Below are 21,922 nucleotides of genomic sequence, written 5' to 3'. Positions count from 1 at the left end.
CGGTGAGGATATATTTACTGTGTGATGGCACAGTTTCAGGCGGTAGCCAAGAGAACACACTCACCAGGCCTGGGACTTTCTCCTGGGCACGCTCTGTCTTGTCCACTTGGAGTGAGGGGTCAGGTGGTAAATCAGCTGGCGACATATCTTGTTAGTAGACTTAAACGAGTCAGTCTCCTGCAACACACAAAAGGGGCGAATGAGGGACAGAAAAGCAAGCCACAAATCTATAAACAAACTTTTCCTCATGCATGAGCACACCTGAAACAGGGAACTAAGCAAACAATGTGATACTGGACAGCTTTTCCAGATGTTAGATATACTAAAAGTCAGTAATTAGCATATATTTTCTTCCTTTATTACTGCTGAAAAAAAAATACTTGTGAAACTACCAAATTTTACATGTTTACAAAGTATTTCTTTGTCTTGCTTTAAACATTTTCCACATGACTCAGTAATTCAGCTTCTCTTTTGCGTTCCTGTTCCTTCCTGATTCTCCGGCACCTCTTTACATTCTTTTTCTTCGCTCTCCCTCCTCCGTCAAACACTGGAACGGGTTGCGCTGGGCAGGCTAAATCTAATTAATGGTACAACACGACAACTAGAAAGAGGCAATGCGGCGAGAGAGGAAAAAAGACAGGGCCAATTTACCTTAAGGCGATTAACCGTTCCCGCTGCCTCTTCTTTTCTTGGGTGACAAACAAACATGTCACGCGCTTCAAAACATTCAGTGCTTCTCTTTCAGCCACTTGGATGAATGAGCACGATGTTAAGCAGCGCATGCTGATTTACAGAGCAAAAGTGTTCTTAGAAAAATGCGTGCTCCAGAGTTATTGACAGAGTGCAGTACTGTAACTCTATAAGCAATGCTAAGCATTAATAATGGGTCTGCATTAAAACAAGACACTGGCATATGATGTATGTTTTAACCCACGGTATGCCCTTGAATGCTCAGCCTAAATAAATCTAAGGTGGAAAATACTGGCCACAGAAGCACCTGCGGGGCCCTATATCCACCACATTGCCGCTATACACCCTTGTCACGTTTAACACAGTATCCTGCCACGGGTCGCCAGCCAGTCAGGAGAACATTGCTGCCAGCTTCTCACTTTTCTTCCCTACCTCCAGGGCTTTCCTCGCTGAAGTAAACAAAGATAAGATTAGAGTTTCTTCCAGGTGATTATCATCTGAACTCAGTAAGTAATAACTACACCACAAGGACGTTTTTTTCCCCCTGTGGCAGCCATTCTTTCATAACTGTATCCGTAATAGCTTCTGGGTTCATGTTTTACAGCCACTCTGAGTAGATTCTGTAATGTCTTCAGCCTCTTACCTTAGATTGAAATGTACTTTGAATTTCAACGTGTCTGATTTGTATGCTGTGCTGCAAGTAAACGAGCCGACTGCCAGTTTGGACAAAGAAAAAAAAAAGTGGCTTTGATTTTTGGGCAGAATTCAAATTTTGTGTTGGAAAATCTCTCTTTGCTCTTTCCTAGATTTCCCAGTTCCAAGAGGAAAGCATTACCTTCCCCAGTTTGATTTTTCTGGCTATTTATCAAAGCCCTCAAACTTCCCTCACTGTTAGTGCCAGGGTAATGAGCCCCCTAAAGCCAGGCAGCTAGAGGTTAAGAGCTCTGTTGACCTCTGGCTGCCTGGCACCTGACCGTGCTTTCCAGTATAACCCAACCAGAGCAGGTAATTTAATACACCTGGTGCATAGCTGCTTCCCACTTGCAACTGGGCTAACCGAGCGCAGAGTAACAATGAAGAGTCATACCCTGGTTCTGTTTGGCCCTGATATTCATCCCTAACCTTTCATGCTAATGAGTCAGCGCTTACAATATTTTCCATTCTTCCTGTCTTCTGCATTTGTACCTGCACAAAGCAAACCGATAGTTCATTGTTATTGCAATAGCATGACAATGAATATGACACAAGCATCTAAGCGTGGCTAATGAAGGCGTGCGTGTAGCCTCTGTGTGAAATGTACTGCTTGTCCTTTTTACTGGTGTCAAGTCTGTAAACAAACAGCTGCTTTGAATGTTCACTATGAATAAAACTGTTTTATTCATACCCTTTTTGGACACTGCAGGTCCCGGGCAAGGCTGAGCAGCAACTCGTGGGAAATGGGGTCCACCAGGTTTAGAAACGCTGCATTTTTGTACAAAATGTCATTGAGTGACGTTCCCTGAAGTCCCAAATCCTAAAGGAGAGACAAGAAAAAGGATGTGAGTGATTCAATTTACTCTTTCTAACCCATGGATTAGAATTTCAAAAACAGAATTTGATTCAACTGAACCACACTTTAAATATTAAACTGAGATTTCATAGCTAGTTAACTGAAAATAGACTTTCAGTATTGTCAGCTATGTTCATTATTCCCTTTCATCACGGCTCCTTAACACAAGGTCAGCTGATGAGTGTTTCCCATCATAGCTGTGTTTCTCCACCCAACGTAGCTGATTAGGGTGTGCTGGGCAGTGTACAGAATATACAGTTGTAGTTAACATCCACTCATCATTGCCAAATGTCTTTGTAATTGTGAGCATTTAATGAGCTCTCTGAACTGTTCTTTTCCCACTGTAATATAATTATACAGCATACATCTTTGATGACTTTAAAAAACAAGAGAAAAAAAGAAGATAAAAAGATGAAAAACAAGACCTAACATTTTCAAGTTGGTGATCATGATCGACTGCAATTTGTAGTTTCTCTTTGCGTTCAAAAAGTTTGTTTGACATGATTCAATTGATTTATCAATACTGAGTGGGAATAGGAACAATTATAAAAGAGGAGTAAAACTGAGGCTTTCAAACGAAAGAACTATACCAGCTGTTGGAGGTTGGTAAAATTTGTGGACTAAACTATAATGAAAAATTTTTCCTTTCAAATGGTCTGTATTTGGTTTTACTTACTTGGGAATCAAAACATTGCCAAACCTAAAGGACCTGTGGAAACCTAATTTTCTTCCAGTTTATTCCTCAATAAAAAGAAAAGACATTGACCTTGGCATGACGTACCACTTTCTCTGATAGGCCACATTAGTTTCATTAAAATGAATATCCTCCCTCATATTTTATAAACTTTGTAGATGCTTCCTCTGTAATTGCCCAGAAGAATATTCAGGATATACAAAAGGCCTTCTCTAAATGAATCTGTCATGGCAAAAAACCTAGACAGAGGCTTATACCTTTACAGTTACATACAGACATGGGTGGCCTTTCCATGCCTAAATTACTGTTCTACAACCAGACTTGCCATGCTCACATCTTTGGTCTTGGCTAATGCAAATCTTAAATTGGAATCATGTATTGCTTCTTGGAGTTCTCCACGCTTCCTATGGAGTCTGGTCACGTTATGTCAGTAATATAAGCCCAGTGGTAAAGCACCATCTTATTTTATATAACAGTATTAAAGACTGGCACTATATTACTAAATACCTTGGAAGGAATAATATGAAATCCTTGCTGTCCCTTATTGTCCAAAATGCTGACTTTCCTGCTGGCACTGGCTCATCTGCTTTCTCCTTATTGTGGGACGGGGAGATAATGTGTCCAAAGGAACAATTCTTTGGATATTTGAAAGTTAGGCACTTTTTATCTTCTAATCTCACCTCTACTTCTATTAACCTACCTACCTACAGGGTTCAGTTACCTACCTATAGCATCATAGAGCGGTTTGTCTTAGAGCCTTAATCTGGGAAGTCTTTTATTTCGCTATTCTACTCCCTTCTCTGTTCCTCTGATGAATATGAGCTGCCTAATATTGCTCATAAGTGGGAAAAGGATTCAGGCACAGAATATATAGAGGATGACTGGCAGGGAGCATTATAAAATCTGCCCTCATATGCAATAGACAGAGCGACTCAGTATAAGATTCTTCACAGATTGCATATCACCCCTGTTGTTTTGTACAAGATCAACTGCTCTCTCCCTTCTCTGTTCTCTTCTGATTGGGGAACATATTTTCATTGCTTCTGGGAGTAAATTAATTTCCAGCTTGTGGTCATTTATATCTACAGAACATAGTAGAATATTTAAAATGAAAATTTAAAATGATCCTGGTGTTTTCCTCTTAGGCCTATCCTTTAGAGAGTTGCATCTAGCAGTAGCTAGCAGTCATAGCTCAAGAATTGGGAGTTCGCTTTGTAATCGGAAGATTGCCGGTTTGAGCCCCGGCTTGGACAGTCTCGGTCGTTGTGTCCTTGGGCAAGACACTTCACCCGTTGCCTACTGGTGGTGGTCAGAGGGCCCAGTGGCGCCAGTGTCTGGCAGCCTTGCCTCTGTCAGTGCGCCCCAGGGTGGCTGTGGCAATGTAGCTTACCATCACCAGTGTGTGAATGGGTGGATGACTGGATGTGTAAAGGGCTTTGGGGTCCTTAGGGACTAGTAAAGCTCTATACAAATACAGGCCATTTACCATTTACACTACAGACTTCTGGAGAAGCTTCTTTTAATTGCCAAAAAGTGTATTTTACACAACTGGATCAAAGCTTCTTTGCCAAGTGTTACCATTTGGTACCAGGAAATCTAATACTCTCCACATGAAAGACTACAAAACAGAAATGACTCATTATTTTTTAGGGTCTGGTCACTCTTTCAAGACTTTCTACCTTCTGGCCTGAAAACCCCAAAAAGTCAAACACTTATCCAGTGTCACAAAATGTATTTCTGTCCACGGTTTCATTACTTCTTTGCCAACATCTTGTGTTAATGATGGAAGAATCTGACCACTCATGCTCCCTGAACCACTCTTGCACATTTTGAGCTCAGTGAATCTTGGACTATGACTCTGCCATCAGGGGAGAAAATATCACCTGATGGACAAACCTGGTCATTCAGTATGTTTAGGTAGTCAGCCAAACTCAGTTTTGGGCACATAATGTTGCTGAAGCTAAACCTTCAATCTAGACACTGGCAAGCAGATCGTTATTGGTTAGTGCCTCTGCTGATTGGTCTTTTTTCAATCCATCCTGCAGATGCTCATTTGGACTGAGCGCTAGACAGTTTGCAGGGTAGATCAGTGCCTCATTGTCATGTTGCTCAAGCTGTTCGTGAGCAGATTTTGTGGAGTGGTGCTACGGGTGGGGAGCACCATTGTCATATTATAGCAACACAGTGGTGGAGAAAATGAAACTTCTGTTGCCCTGTATCTGCTTTGCAAATGTTAAAAAAGCTTGATCTACAGAGACGTGCACACAAGCATAAAGCATCACAATCTTTTACTAATTGAAGTTGATCTACTCAGACATATTAAGAGATTACTGGCATTTTTATAGCATGAAAAGAATAGAAAAACATGTTCCTCTGGCCCATCCTCTTACAGTTTACAGTGATGGCAGATTTACATAAGGACACAACAAGAGATTATGGACCTTAAAAATTTGTTCAGCTTTGTAAACATACATATAACAATGTACAATTGTCCTCATTCAGGCTTTCAGTACAGCCCACCGGGATCCACAGTGCAACCTTTTTTTGTTTGCAGAGACAAACCTGTCAGACTGCTAACTTTAACTGTTTCTGCCTGCACAAGTACATGCGAGAGTCTTCACTCCCCCCAGGCATCTGAGAAATGAAGATCTAGTAGTAATGCCACCACATCCGACAACATTGTGCGTAATGTAGCAATTTCTGCCAGAGTTTCATGTGGGTTTTTAATCAAAACACGCACAGGTAAACTCCAGGGTTCAGTTAACATGTGAGAGGACTATAGCTATACTTGTGCAACCTGCAAGAACACAAGTTTATTTTGCCTGGTTCCTCAGGCCAGGGTTATTTCATTAAACAAAGGTAAAGCTACAGACACCGAAAAAGAACTTTTGCAACATGGATAAAACTTGTAGCATGTTCAGTCACAACTAAGAGGATGGTTTTTGTTGCTGGTTTGAGATGTTTCCCTGAAACTGTAGGAAATGGTGTGAGGCTGTGAACTGCATCTCCTCTCAACTGTTTGATGCATCAGACGTCACATGTATAATAATCCCCCCCCCAAAAAAAAAAAAAAAAATGCTGTGAAGACAACAGATCCTCTGTCACAGGTGCACCACTAAAGGGCTGAATGCAGGGATGCTAAAATGGGCAATCAGTGTGATATTTGGAGCTGGATACTTACATTAACCAGTTGAAATGGGAAAAAATGTAAGACCTCTAATCCATTTGAGGATAATGCTTTTTGATTCAATCTAACGTCGCTTTTTTTTTATCTTGATAGTTCATAACCAGAAGACTGTGTGATGTGCAGAAGATTTTAATAAAACCATAAAACAGGTCACATCCCCAGTGGGGTGGCTGATGATATTTTTTGACCGGGCTTTATTTTCGTTTGTGGCGACAATGTAAATAGAGTATATTGAAGTTTGAGTGTTTGAGATGTAATGTTTTCAGACGCGCTGAATAACCCCAGCAGCACGCAGTGTCAGCCACCTTTTCGATGAAGACGCCGACACGTAAACACACAACAAGCCATATTTAAAAAAAGAAACAACAAACGGCGGAGAAGATATGAACGAAGCGGAGGAGACCAAATAATCCGAAGATTAAAGGCTGGCAGCAAAAGGAAAGGAAGTCAAAGGAAATCTGGTCTTTAAAGGCATAAAGCATCAACGTCTTTTCCTAGTTCAAGACAAATTAAAGAGTTTCCCTACTCAGATATATCAACAGACTACAGACCCTTTTTTTTAAATACGAAAAGAATATAAAATCGTGTTTCACTGGCCGATCTTCCTTTAACAGTTTACTGTGATGGCAGTTTTATGTAAGCATGCAACAAGAGGCCGTGGAGCTTAAAAATAAATACTGTCAGCTCTATATGAACTGAAAAGCTTTTCAAACTGCAGGCTGGAGGTTGAAACTGTGTAAGACATGCTCTATATGTGCTGACAGCCATAACACAACACAGTGGAGGCAAAGAGGAAAACTCCCATCAGCATTTTCTCCTCCTCCAGCTTTTGTGTTGATTTATTACAGCAGAGATCTGTGGGATTCCCTGACGCCGGGCTATCCTCCAGACCAGCTCTCCTTTCAATAAACCTCATTAATTGGAGACAGAAGGTGCCACATGCGTCTAAAAGTGGAGGCATAGAGGATTTTGGAGATTATGATCATGATGCGTGTTAACCATAGCGCAGCTGCGGCATCAGATATGATTTTTTTTTCTTTGTGGAGCATTCACAGCTAAATCGAAAGACATTTCAACTACGCAAAACAAGATCTGATCCCGTGGATTAATCCGACCGATTCCTAATTATAAAAGCATGAAATGTTTTGCTATTTCTCACTGAGACGATGCCTGTGCATACGCTTGTGTGCCTTCAGATCCCACGACAAATGTCCCCTGTGAAAGCTGCATATCTAATCTGGTGTGTGCTTTGTCACAAAAAAGTCTGAATCGAGCGATGAGCTCCAAACCGCAGAACATCATCCCACACATGCAGTTCATTAGAATCCAATTAAATATATTGCAGAGTGCAACAAATCCAGTCCCACCATTTTATGTAGGAAGAAACATGCCAGAGCTGTCAGGTGAAGGATGCTCCAACTCCAGTTATGCTAACCCTTTTTTTTTTCTTCACTGACTGGACTAAATTCAAAATATCATGGCTGTAATATGAAAATGAAAGCTGTAAAGACTTAAACAACACTTTGGTAAGGGTAGGATGGAGTCTGTATGTTTGGTCACAGGTGTCAGGACACAGTAAGATGACTATTTCTGTATTTTATGATATTTTGGTTGTTGCTTTTCGCTGTCACGTTGATACATGGGAACGCTAATATGAGTCACTACATATTGGTTTTGAAGTAGACACTTGCATCCAGTGCTGGCTTTACAAAAAGTCAAGTATTTCTGAAACTAGCTTGTTCATTAGCCTGTGTATAGAAACCAAACTGTTTCTAGATACAAAGTGTGGCGGGGTGTAGTCTGCGGTGCTGCTGCAGGGGAGGCAGACGCACCTGCACGGCATCCGCAATCATGACTCGCCGGCTTAAAGTCTGTGCTCTCTGACTGTTGTTGCTGAAGAGCTGCAGCTGTTTTGTACATTTCAAAAGCCGTGAATAAAGATGCTGAAAAGTATGCAAACGTGGACGGGTCTTCTGTGGTTCTGTTACACAAACAAAAAACTTCTTGCGCCCTGTTAGTCACCTGAAACTTCAGGAAGTTCTAACTTATTTGTAACATTTATAACACATGCTAATTAGCAAGCAAGCTTTAAAGACACTTGCTGATATACTTTGTTTCTCTCAGACAGAGTTGAGCTAAGTCCTTCCCTCGGTGGCTGTATTATGAAGCAAATTCGACAAAGCCAGGCTTTTCCCTGCATTAGCTTGGTGCTGCATTTCTAGCATTATAGCTGCACATCCCTAACCCTAACCCATTTGGAAGAAACATTAACCTCCTAAGACCTGAACTCTTTCATGACATGCATTTTTAATTTCTCTTTGTTATTTGGGCTGATTGGGACCTGATGAATGGAAAAACAAAGAATTACCTTTTTTTTTTTTACCAGATTTTTTCTGAGAAAAATGAGATCCACATATGAGGACATTCATTTTAAATTATCAAGCCCTTGTAGAGCAAAAATTAAGTATGTTGGTCTAGACAACACAAAATGTGATGTTCACATATGTGGAAGCCAGGTACTAGTTGCCCTCCCCTGTACTAGGAGGTTAAATGTTATTCACTGTGCTCAGATCTATCATACCCCCACAGTCAAATAAACAAAATGTAGAGGGAGTTCAGCATCTAACCAAGTACAAGCCTGGAAATACCACGATGGCTGAGGGCAACGAGGCGCTTGCGGAGAAACTGAACCACGTCTTTGCACGCTTCACGGTGAAGGGACAACAGGCAGCCGCAGCTCAAACATCGGACAACAGCAGCAGCCCAAGCCTCATGGTGCAGGTATATGAGGTGAGGTGCACACTGAGGGCAGTGAACCCCAGGAAGGCCGCCGGTCCAGACAGGGTGAGTGGGAGTGTCCTAAAAGAATGTGCAGACCAGCTGGCTGGGGTCTTCACTTTGATCTTCAACACGTCACTGTCCCAGTCCTGCATCCTGCCATGCCTAAAGTCGGTCACAATTGTCCTACTGCCAAAGTGTACCAACATTAGCAGCCTCAACAACTACCGACCAGTTGCTCTAACACCTGTTATACTGAAGTTTTTCGAGAAACTGGTCCGATGCCACATCATGTCCTGCCTGCCACTCACACTCGACACGCTCCAGGTTGCATACAGAGCTAACAGATCAACTGAAGATGCCATTGTCCAAAATGCCATCTCTCACCTGGAACAACAGGGGTGTTATGCCAGGCTGCTGCTTTTAATACGAAACTCCTGGACGGACTAATAGTTAAACTGCTCGATATCAGATTTCCTTCTACCACCTGCTGCTGGATCAGAGAGTTCCTGTCAGACCGTGTACAGAGAGTTAGAGTGGGTCCCCTTCTTTCCTCAGCCCTCAGCCTTAAACCCGGCTCTCCACAAGTCTGTGTACTAAGTCCCCTACAGTGCACTCTGTACACACATGACTGTATCAGCACCCAGTCAACGCAGTTATTAAGTTCGCAGATGATACGATGGTGGAGCTCATCTCTGGGGGCGACGAGACAGCATACAGAGCTGAGGTTCAGAGGCTGTCGGATTGGTGTGTAGACAATAACTTGGACCTCAATATCACCAAGACAAAAGAACTGGTAGTCGACTTCAGAAGGAGGAAGTCCCTGCTGCAGCCCTTCAGCATCAACGGGAAGTGTGTAGAAAGGGTGTCCAGTTTCAGGTTAATGGGTATGCACATAGACACAGACATCCAATGGAGCTCAAACACTTCGACGGTTGTAAAGAAGGCCCAACAGCGTCTCCATTTTTGTGAGAATCCTCAGAAAAATGGACCTGAAGAGGGAGCTGCTGATCGTCTTCTACTGTTGCTCAAGTTAAAGTGTGCTGAGATACTGCATCTCTGTATAATTCTTCAGCACACAAAAAGGCACTTCAGAGGGTCATCAACATGGCCCAAAAAATCATTGGACATCCTCTTCCCTCCCTGAAGGACCCGTACAGCACTCGCTGTCTCAAGAGGGCACGCAGCATCCTACGGGATTCACACACCCAGGACACCGGGTGTTTAAGCTGCTGCCGTCTGGCAGGAGATTTAGGTTGCTGAGGTCACAAACAAACACACTCAAGGACAGCTTTTACAACAGTTACAGTAACAGTTAGATATTAATCAGTGCTAACAGCTGACCTGAATGGCTACCTCCCTTGACTTTTTTGGTGTGCAATAAAAATAATGTACAATAAGCATTCACTTATTCTTTTATTTATTAAGTGCTGACGTGGCACCAATTTCGTTGTACTACTGTACTAGGTATGACTGTGTAATGACAATAAAGAGTTATCTATCTTATCTATCTAATTTGGCTGACTGAAAATGATTGGCAATAAATAGCCTACACATGTAAATAATTGATTTTCTAATCAGAGCTCTGTTAGCTGCTAACTCATCAGCGTTAGGACCAGTCACACTGTAAAATCCATTCAAAGCAGCCCCCCGACGTGATTCAGTGTGAAGCTTTTATTTAGACTATTAAAACATTACCTCGCATGTACATAAGCAAGAATGCTGCCATTAAGAGGGTTGCATCGTGGCTGCAATCCAGCTATACTGTTATTACCATATTAACAAACTTAAGGCAAGTTGATTTTCTTTTGTATTTTAATTCCAAGGAGCCAGGCTGTTGTAATTTTTAAGTGGTCTTGAGGAATAGTTTTCCAAGCTTTCTCAGGACATTTTAAACTTTAACAGTGGACACTGACTACGTTTTCACTCATTTTCAGTCCAGTCCTTTCACCTGACCAATTTCAGAGTTTTTTTTCCTTTTAAGCCACTGACCACCAACCTCTGACTTATTCAATCATTAAAAGGCTTTTAAGTCAACTGAATAACTGGTATTGTGTCTACGCATAACAGACAACTTAGCAAAGAGCCAAATTTTCTTACCAGCAGCAAAACACACGTCTCCACTTCTTTACTTGGATATCCAAAAATTGCCAAAGATAACACAGTTAGCAGGCATAAAATAGCTTTTTTAGACCAACAAGGTGATTCCCAAAGAGCCAAAAACTTGACGTAGCGTGTCTTAAAAAACGGAAACCGGACAAGTGGTGAACAAAAGAAGAAGTGGCAGGTCTAAAAAAGATCTGAAAGTCATCTAATTAAGAAATAGGAAAAATCCTGTAGAGATCAGACACAGGACCCGAGAGATGCATCTGACCCTTCAGCTGATCCATCTACTGCTCACTGAACCTGCATCAAAACGGTTTTAGTGGAAGGCTGGCTGTCAACAAGCCATTCTTAAAGAACGGGATGAAAATTACAAAAACTGGACTAAAAATTGGTGGCAAGATGTTTTATGAAACGATGAATCCAAATGTTAAATTTCTGGTTTAAATCATCGTCAGTTTACATTGAGGTACAACAGTGATGTGTCTACAGCCATCTGTGCAACACAGCGGAGGCTCTGTCATATTTTGGGGCTGGATTTCAACCAGTGGTGTCAGAGATCTTGTCAAAATTGATCAATTTTGAATGTAGAAAACTAGAGTCATATTTTGACTCTTCATGCAATACGACTGGGAAAGCGTCCGGTGCATTTATCAGCAGTGATCTGAAGCACACTGCCAATGAAGAACAAACAGCAGAATGTTATCAGTCATAGATTGGCTTCCCCGAGTCTGATTATTACTGAAGCAGTGTGGGATCATCTTGACAGAGAGCGAAACAAAAGTCCGCCAACATCCAAATAAGAGCTTTGAATATCCTTCAAGAAGCCTGGAGAACTATTCCTGAAGACAACTTAAACAAATGACAAGAAAACTTGTCTAAGAGAGTTTAGGCTGTGTTGAAAAATTAAAGGTGGCCATACCAAATATCGATTTTCAAGCTTGTTAGAATTGTACAAATTATGTTTTTGCTTTATATGCCGCATTTCCATGTATTTTTTTTATATCCATTTCTAGCCCACTGTTATTTAGGATGTTTTTCCAGTTAATAAAATGAGTGTGCTTCTGACAACTAATCTTAATCTTTAAAAAGGTCACATACAATAATGTGGAGCAGTTTAATTACTGTTTTCTCCATAGCTACATATTGGTAATTAATATCAGTATTTGCTGATTCTTTGTTTGCTAATAAATATCTAGAAGATCCCAAACTAATTAACTTAATGGCCCAGAAGGCAGATCTACCACAGAGATATCATGTGGGGGCCGATGTTATTCGTTCCTCTTTGAAACGACTTCCTCGATGTGAAAGACACTTGTTCCAGCATCCATCACTTCGAGGTGATTATCTCCAAAACCATCCGTCCCTGAGAGGAAAAGCTGCTTTACTGCTAGAGAACAACAACAGGAGATCAACTGGCAGTTTTTTTTTCCCTCCAGTCTTGAAGTATTATTAGTCAGACACTTGGCTTCAGCCCCAACAACGTAGCAGTGCTCTGGCTTCACCTCACTGAGTGATGGAGAGACTATTCGTGCTTCGTGAGCAGTTTAAATGCCGAGCTATGGAGAAAGCAGCCCCTGCACACGACCAACAAATCTACATGTTGATCTTTAAAATCCTTTAAAAAAATAAAAAGAAATGAGTGACTGTAGGTCTGCTTTAATAAACATAGACACTTTGAAGTCTTAAAGGAATATGTATGAGTCACTTCCCTCCTGCTTCATGCAAATAGTGTATGAAGCTTAACAATTCATCCTATTTTGTGCTCTGCTATTGGTTTTAGCAGAAGGATACCCATAAATCTGTCTTTAATTCAGACTTTTGAGAGCTTCCCATCGGCATTGTTTCCTGCTTTAATCTGCACACATCTGTATAATTTATTCTACAGCACCCTACAGATGGGCAGGGACTTTTCATGACAGGAGGCCCTCTTGATCAAAACTGCTTTTGTCTGAACTTCAGAACTGTTCCCTTTGATCACAGCTAACAGAAGGCAGCAGGAAGCTCAGGCTTCAAGCTTGAAAAATATTTATTTTTTCTTATTTCTCTAGTTTGTATAAATCTAGAGCAAGGATTAACACAGAGATGGCAACACACAGCAATGTGTAACAGATGAGAGAAGAAAGGCTTCCCTTACCCTAGACCTGTATATTATTTCAGAGCTATGAAGCTGGGGAAAGAAAGGTGTTTCGATCGGGGACTGATTAGAGCTATTTTTAACAATGGTGTATTATAACCTCCAAGACTTTTGGATAAACTGCTTCTTAAGCCTTCTTAACAATGAAAACAGTGAACAGACATGCCATTCATTTACATTATATACAGGCTTTGTATACTCTATAAACTTGACTGGTAAACAGAGTCACCCCAGGTTCTTAAGTCTGCCTACTCACACTTTCAGTGTTAATATAAAAGGCTGATAAAAATATTGAGCCTGAGTTTATCATCTCTATCTTCATCATCTGAATCTTAATATTTCACCAGCATCTGAATTTTTAATCTCACATTTCTAAGCTCATTCAAACCTATTTCGTTCAACCAAAAAACAATGCATAAATCAAACACAGATCATTTAGACCCACCCATAATTTAGAGCTTTTAGTACGCACTTTAATTTTCTCTCATCTCTCACATTTTATGTGCGTCCCTCAGTCCCGCTTAGCCCATCATCAGCTCATCCAGAATTGCAGCTGCTCACAAAAAACATGGCCACCACCCTTCTTATCCTGGCTTCCCTTTCACTGACATCCAGTGAAATTTGTGAATTCATTTCAAAGTGTTACTAATTTCATATAAAGCCTTTATAGCCTTGTATGGCCAGGCTCCAGGCTCCGGTCATCTGAGCAGTCTTTATATACTGACCCAAGCTCTAATTTGAAATCTTTTTGACTTTATTGTAAACTCTTTTGAGGTTGTAGTACATCAGCCCCCTCAGTTTATCAGGTAAGCTGAATAAGTGGGTGTGTTTTAAATAACTACTGAGAACTAATTTCTGTGGTTTCATATGTTTCTCTAATCTTTCATCCAGTATTTTTGTGATATAACTCAAACCGAATGGATGCACAGAACTATGCCTTTATGAAAAAACACAATCAAAAGATTGTGTGTGCCTGTGTGTTTGCATGATGGATTGTGTATACTTATCTTTAATGTGTTTTTTTGTAATTGTGAAGAGCTCTGCAACAATGTGTTAAGAAATGCCGTACAACAACAACAAAATAAAATCATTATTCATAGTATAATAATGTTTGATTGGACCAGAATGTAACCAAAGAAACAGACTTTATGGAACTATTCAGCATGCCTTCATTTGAGGAGAAGTTGCACAGGATTTTAGAAATCAGAAACGCTGATGGCCAAAGGCTATTACTAGCTGGGGTGTGATCATTATGCTGAACTTCTGCTTTTAGTGAATGTTCTGTTAGACGTGACCAGGTTTTAGCAGACATGCAAAAACTGAACTACAGAATTTTACAAATGCACTTGTGGATGGTTCAAACATTAAGCACACAGTTTCACGCAAAACCAGCTTCCTAGCGATTTAAGAAGGCCAGTTGCTTAAAAACCACCTTCCATTCTTTAGTCACAAAGTTTCAGGTACACTAGGAATAAAGTAGTCCCCCCTCCCCCAAGCTTCCACAGTAAGCGCATGCATGATTAAAATAAGCTCGGTCTCTTGCCTTTCTCAGCACTTTCAGCACTTCGGCCGCTTGCTCCATCTTCTGCTCTCGGAGAAGCCTCTGGATTTCCCGGACCCAAGCCACCCGCCTGACATATGGGCTGTGGTTGGTTTTCCGCAGCATCCCTGGAAGCTTGTCGGACTTGAGCATCAGGGAGGTAAACAAGAAGTCTCCGCTCCTGCCGCCACTCCTCTCGCTCTCTCCAGGAATATCATTCCTCTGGCGTCTCCTTTTTGACAATTTGCTATCAAAATCGAGACTTCTCTGTCTGGTCAACTTAGAGCCCATCACTCCTGGGAGGATGTGTCACTGTTGGTGCGGAGAGCGAATTTTCAGCGTGCAGCCAAAACATCACACTTAACTTGAAATGTGAGGAGATGCATAAAATAGTGCCTCAAAGTTTGAAGGCTACTAACCAACCGCACAGCATCGCCACCGTAAATGTGCGGCTGGTTTCGCCGCCGTCTTCTCTCAGTCTGCATCTGTCCATGCACTGCCTAAGCACTCTGGCATCCCTCGCTTTACTCGGGGATGGTGTTTCTTCTCAGCCAATCAGATCGGTACTCGCTGCACAGCTTGAGAGTGCAGGAAAACACTCAGCTGAGTTTTCTTGCATAGCTATTAGAGTTGGCTAAAGCTGAACTACAATCTGAAACTGGGTGCGAATAAAGTGAATAAAAATAAAAGCATCCAGAAAATATGTTTAGTTTGAGTTTTTGTCAGTTTGGTGAAATTTGTTATCACAACATGATGCTTTGATGCGTCTGTTTATTGAGATTTGGAGCGTCTGTATGGGTCACCTGCCTTCAGTGGTATTTACACTCACTGGCCACTTTGTTAGGTACACATGTTCAACTTAAATATACAATCACGACCTGTTAATGTTCAAAGTGAGCATCAGAGTGGGCCAGAAATGTGACCTACGTGACTTGACTGAACGTGTCATGGCTGTTGGTGTCAGTCAGACTGTCATACTGGGATTTTCCCACTCAGTCATCAATAGGGTTTACAGAGAATGGTCTGAAAAACAATATATCCAGTGATCAGCCGTTTTGTGGGTGAAAATGCCTTGCTGATGTCAGAGGTCAGAGGAAAATTGTCACACTGCTTTGAGCTGATAGGAAAGCAACAGTCGGTCAAATACATACTCATTATGACAAAGGTACGCAGAAGTGCATCTCTAAATGCACACTGGATCTTGTAGCAGATGAGCTAAAACAGCAGAAGACCACACTGATCAGCACTTCTATAAGCTAAAAACAGTAAAATAAATGTCATAATCTGCACAGGTTCACCAAAATTGGACAACAGGAGATTGGAAAAATGTTGCCTGGTCTGATGGGCATTGATTTCCACCGTGACATTACAATGGTAGGAATCAGACTTTGAAAAAAAAAAGCATGGATCTATCTGGGCTAGTGCCAGCAGTTTAGGCTGCTGGTGGTGTAACAGTGTGAGGATATTTTCTTGGCATTTTTTTAGGTCCCTTAGAACCAACTGAGCATCGTTTAAATGCCACAGTCTGCCTGAGTATTGCTGCTGACCATGTCTCTTTATGACCACAGTGTACCCATCTTCTGATGGGTGCTTTCAGCGGGGTGATGCACCACATCACAAATCTTGGATTATCTGAGATTGGTTTCTCAAATGTCCTCTCAAATGTCCTCCACAGTCACACGATTTCAGTCCAATAGAGCACCTTTGGGATGTGTTGGAACAGGAGACTCACATCATGGACGTGGAGCTGATAAATCTGCAGCAACTGTGTAATGCTGTCATGTTAACAAGTTTAACAAGCCTTGTAAGCCAAAGATGCTTGCATTTTTTTCAGTCCTGTTATCAAAACTCAAAAAACATGTTTAAAGCATGGATGAATTCCACTGACTTTCCAAGAAAAGTCAAGAAAGTCAAATAACTGATATTTGTGACCAAAAATCCTTATGTACACACAGAAACTGTGTTTTTTAAAGATCCAAAGGTACATTTATCAGTTCAAGTTGACACAAACCTCAAGTTCATCGTATTTATTAAGCGACATAATTGCAGAAACAAAGCAAAGTAACAGGATTGAACATGTCCTGAGAATGTGTGCATGTCAGTGTGTGTGTGAGTGTGTGTGAAAACAAACTTATGTAACCTTTTCTAAGAGTCCCTCTCTAGTTTGGGCCTCTTTTTCAATTTCCATATAGCAGGCTGTGACTGGCTTCAGTGGTGGGATGACCCCAGTTTTGTTCATGCACCTCAACATGTGTATCTGTGATGACACCTGGTTGGAGGTCACCACTACTTTACCACACACCATTCGCCAACAACTTCAGGACTTTGCCACAGAATATCTGTGGCTTTGGGTGCTATCTGTTAATGATTGAGTGTGAAATGCTTTGCATTAAAGCACTCACAGATCAGAATTTAGTGTGCACAGGCACCCGACATCCCTGCATGTCAGTTTTGCCTGGGCAATGGTCACTGCCTGATGTATCCTCATTGTGGATTGAATTGATGGCACATCTTTGGGCATCTCCTGAACTGCTTTCTCTACTGCATCATCATTGGCAAAAAACAACCTGATTACCATTTCTGTCTTTTGTAACGCAGCAAACAGTTCTGTAGCATCAGGAATGTCTGTCCCTTTGCTGACCAGACTGTCAGCCTTCCTCTTTAGGGCTCCTCCCACACCACCCAGTGCACCCTTTACAAAGATCGCCTCAAAGAAGTTCCATGTCCCAACAGCGAATCCTTGTTTGAACAGTTCACTACAAAAATGGACCGCGGAGACCTTTGGATGTGCCCTCTGTCATGCACTGGTGACGAGTACTGCCAGATTGCTGGTGGGCCCTTAAATCTCGTTCCTTTAACTTTAACTTTCCTTTAACGTTGTTTAACAACCCTCCACCTCAAAAGTATTTAGGTGCAGTTGTGAAAGTGGAAGTGGAGAACCCACCTGTGAGGCTGAGTGAGGCTAGAGGTAAAAAAAATCCTTTTTCACTGACATGTAGTTTGAACAGCTGTGTTTGAATGTCAGGGAACAATGTCAGGGAACGTCAGCTCCTTAGATTACCATGACCTGGATGACTGAGAACCTACATACATGTTTTCTTTCCTTGTATGGAAACCTAGTATAACCCCTGTCAAGCATCTAATTTAGAGGGGTTGTCCCCCCTTCATCTTGCATTTAATTCTGCCTTGACACCATCATTATGGCCTATGGCAGCAGGTAACAGCCACTTTCTCTAAACACAAGATTAACAACAACACAGAAATTAGTTTATTAATCTAGGCCTTTTTTCTAAAACTGAAGTGGATAATGAGAAAGCTTATAATTTCTGACTTACTGTAGCAGTACTGAAGAGTCATACTAATCTTATACAGATCCTTGAAGAGAGACGCAAGTGGACTTTTAGAACGAAATCGAACTCTTTGTTTACTGTGGATCTCACCTTTCATCTGCCCTTGTGTCTCCAAACTGATGCAGAGCCTTTGGGATGCTGTGCTGCAGGATGTGTCGGCGCTCACAGGCGGAGGCCTACTCCAGGAGCAGCAGGTGTACGGAAAAAAATCTTTAATGATCTGCAGCTCCATCTCCTGGATTCCTCATTCTCTCTGTTCTGCTTGAGGGACACCACAGTCACCGTGTGGTTTATGAGACGTGGGCTAACATTTAAATTCAAGGAGAATCATTAGCGTGCTGCGAGAACACCTGTGGCTCACTTTGCTCACTGCTCTTTATGGCGGTGGAGTGAGGCATTCCTTTACCTTCCCAGCCACACTCATGCTTCTTAGCTGACGTGTCTCAGTGGTTCAACATACCTGCATGCAACATAGGAACTGATTTACCAACCTGTGTTGCACCACCACCACATAGATGGTTTGGGGTCAGGCTTTGCCATGAGCTCCTTATATGCTTTTGTATGCCAGACTGTCATAAAATGGTGTGTGAGGCAAGACAGAAAAGGACCCAGATGTAAGACTCTCAGGCAGAACTAAACTCCACAATAATTTAAAAATCCCCAAAAAAGAATGTAAAAAAAAAAATCCCCAAACCTCCGACAAACTCAAAACTGACCATGACACAGACATAGCTGCCTTTAGATAAAAATTACACACTATATGAATGAAGACTCCATATCTAGTCTTCATCCTCACAGGGCTGGGTAATAACTAATAAAATGTCATCTAAGTTACACAATCAGAAAAAATAATGACATTTAGATTGACAAGAACTGCTTGATTAATCCCTGATTACGTGGTTAGATTCAGATTGATTCTGATTATGTTCCACTGTATATTGAAATTACTCCTTGAACTTTAATCATGCTAATAAAACCCATGCAGGCCAAAGGTTGAACAATGCAAAGTCCATAACAGAAACTCCACAACCAGTCTGGTGGAACCAAACTAGAAAACTTGGAGTGCAATTTGTATTTTAGAGTAATCTGACTCACCCACAGTTCTGCAATAACATCTTTTATTAAAGACGCCATTAAACCAAACTTTAAAAAAAATCTGTCTGGCGGATGGCTGTCAGTTGGGTGGAGCCTGAGGAGAAATCTACAGCTTCATTGTTCTTGTGAAAAGGAAAGAACAATATCCCATCTCTTCTGTGTTTTGTTGCATTATGAAGGCACCATTTTCCTGCTGTTCTCTTTCGTCTGACATGGAGCAATGCACCTAACTCTGAATATTTAGTACAGCCTGAGGGTTACAGCTATGAAAACATCAATGCTGTCTGTTGGTGATGTCACAGCAGGAGCAAAGTGATGGGGACAAATTAGTAAAGAAGAAGAAGACTATAATTGTTTTGTTTGGCAATTCAAAGGTCAAAGGTCTGTGTTCCTTAAATGCCTAAATTGGATTTTTGAGTGCTTTGATAGCTGCGGCTCCACAGATTCAAGATTCGTTATTCGTCACATGCATAGTGATACAAGTACAACACACAGTCAAATGTGTCCTGAACTGCTCCTTTGACTGTGCAAGACATTATATTAAAAACAAGTACATTTAAATTTAAATTAAATCTGGAAATTTTAAATTTAAATCTGAAAAAAGTACAATGTGCGAACTTAATGTTAAAGTGCTTTGTGCCATATTAGCACAACAATGTATTGACAGAGCAATGAAAGCAGAGAAAACAAAGTGACCAGAGTAATGTAAGCAGAGTATTTTAACAGGATAATTAAACAGAGTAACCAGAGTAATATAAATAGTAGTGAAGCAGTATGATCAGTGAATCAGTGTGTGATGTAATAATAAATCAGATATGATATGAAACATGACAGTAAAAGTTCTGGGACGTGACAAGAATATGATATAATGTCCTGTTTCCGTCACTTTGGGTGATGTTATGAGGGAAGTGGGAGTGGGAGCTCCTCTTGAGTCTCTCTGTTTTTGCCCTGATAGTGTGGAAACTTCTGCCTGATTGCAGAAGTCGAAATAGTTCGTCACTGGGATGGGACGGGACCTGCACCTTGTCCCATGTGCACTGGCCACATGGGACAAGGGATCCAGAATTTAAAACACACATAGGGAAAATACAGCTAAATGACCAGAGCCATCCTGCAAACCATCTCAATCTGGCCTCTGATATCCTTAAAAACAAACCCCAGCATTAGGATGGAATGAAACATTATTTTAGTTGAGGTGAACAACTCTACATAATAACAAAACCACCTACAGGGAGCAGGTCAGGCCTCTCACAGGTTATTGCTATCACAATCATTTGGATTTAAACACTACAAAAACCAAGGAAATGATTGTGGACTTCAAGAAGTAGAGCAGGTAGATAGTTTTAGTTACCTTGGTGTTCACATTTAGGTTGACCTCATTTGAACCACGGATCTCCTGTCAGGTGGGGAAGGCCCAGCTGAGGCGTTTGCTTCCTGAGGAAGCTAAGACACGTTCACCTCCCTTGCTACCTGCTGAGCAGCTTCTATCATTCAACAGCAGAGAGCCTTCGGACCCTCTGCTGCGTGGTGTGGTTCGCCAGCTGCATAGCTGGTGAGGGCAGGTGGTGGTCAGCGCGACACCCTGACTCCAGTGGAAAGCCAGGTGTATAATAATGGATCACACCCACCCGGACATCACTGATTCTTTGCCCTGCTCTCTGGGGAAAGATTCAGATTAATCAAATTCAGCAGTTTAAACGAATCAGCCTCTTATCAGTAAAAAGCACATTCTGTTTGATTCTATTCTATAATAGGTTGGAGCTGCTACATCACTCATTTCCACCTGTGTGTGTTTTCTGTGATGAGCTACACTGAAAGCTTACACAGAATTTAACCCAGTGAAGCCCGAACCATTAAATAATTACCAGAAAATTCAATTAAAAAAGCAAAAAACAAAAAACGGGAGTGCTTATTTAAGAAATCCACACAAATATACTAAATAGACATCCGAAATATAAATACATATATAAAAAATATATCAATTTGCATATATGAGTTTGTCATTTTATCATAAATTAAAAATCCTATCTTTTTAGCTACACCTGGCAATCATGCAGTTTATTGCTCACATAAAAACTGCAAAAACCCATGTATGTGGGTAGTTTTTCTAACAAAAAATCCTTGGTTTTTAAACAAGGACGTATTTGAATGTAAAATCCATAGTTTAGCATAATTCAACACCAGGTGCACCATATTTTAATTCAGTTATTAGAAGTGTCTTTGCTAAAGTAAAGATGTTCCTGGATTCATTCAAGTTTTGAGGTTCAAATCAGTCAAAAATAAGAATAGAATAGAATAATCCTTTAATTGTCCCACAAAGGGAAATTTGGTTGTAACAGCAGCCAAAAACACACATATACAAACAAACAGTACACAGGACACAGAACAGAAACATACTTACTTAACTGACCTTCCTCAGTCAGCTTTGCACTCGTTCACATGGTTCTCCTGCAGTTTGTTCAGAGAGTTTGTTTCCTCGCCTCATGGCAGATCTTCTCCCTCGCAGCCGAGAAAGCCTTCACTTTTCCGATGAGAAGGCACTTTATTTAAAAACCTAAATATTAGGTTTTGTGTGAAGTCATAGAAAGAAAAAAAACTCAATGACATTCCTGCAGGCGCTGCGTTACTTAAGAGAAGGAAACAGGTCCTGTGTTAACTATAAAACGTTTGGCATTTATTTAAAGTGAACCATCAGCAAACTGAGGCTACTGCTGGTTAATCTTTTTCACAGATAAAGTATTACCACAGATAAAGAGCCTTTCATCTGGCGATTATTTCTTACTCTCAGCTCCAGGGTTG

General features: G+C 41.1%; 1 protein-coding gene across 1 annotated transcript in view; it reads right to left on the bottom strand.

Moving 5' to 3' along the window:
- The window catches only part of lrrc75bb (leucine rich repeat containing 75Bb), a 45,003-nt gene extending 29,843 nt beyond the window's left edge, over window positions 1–15,160 (bottom strand). The window contains exons 1-3 of the mRNA XM_086300638.1: window positions 14,682–15,160; window positions 2,075–2,203; window positions 65–177 (exon numbers count right to left, since the gene is read on the bottom strand). Coding sequence (XP_086156764.1) covers window positions 65–177; window positions 2,075–2,203; window positions 14,682–14,969 — 530 coding nt within the window. The 5' untranslated portion in view covers window positions 14,970–15,160. The remainder of the gene's footprint in view (window positions 1–64; window positions 178–2,074; window positions 2,204–14,681) is intronic.
- Window positions 15,161–21,922: the final 6,762 nt, after the last annotated feature.

This window comes from Aulonocara sp. 'chitande type north' Nkhata Bay, linkage group LG7, assembly GCF_057382095.1.
Source record: "Aulonocara sp. 'chitande type north' Nkhata Bay isolate Kocher_YH1m ecotype deep benthic linkage group LG7, A_spYH_male_GT1.1, whole genome shotgun sequence".
Taxonomy (NCBI): Eukaryota; Metazoa; Chordata; class Actinopteri; order Cichliformes; family Cichlidae; genus Aulonocara; species Aulonocara sp. 'chitande type north' Nkhata Bay.
This window is presented reverse-complemented; position numbering and strand designations above follow the sequence as displayed.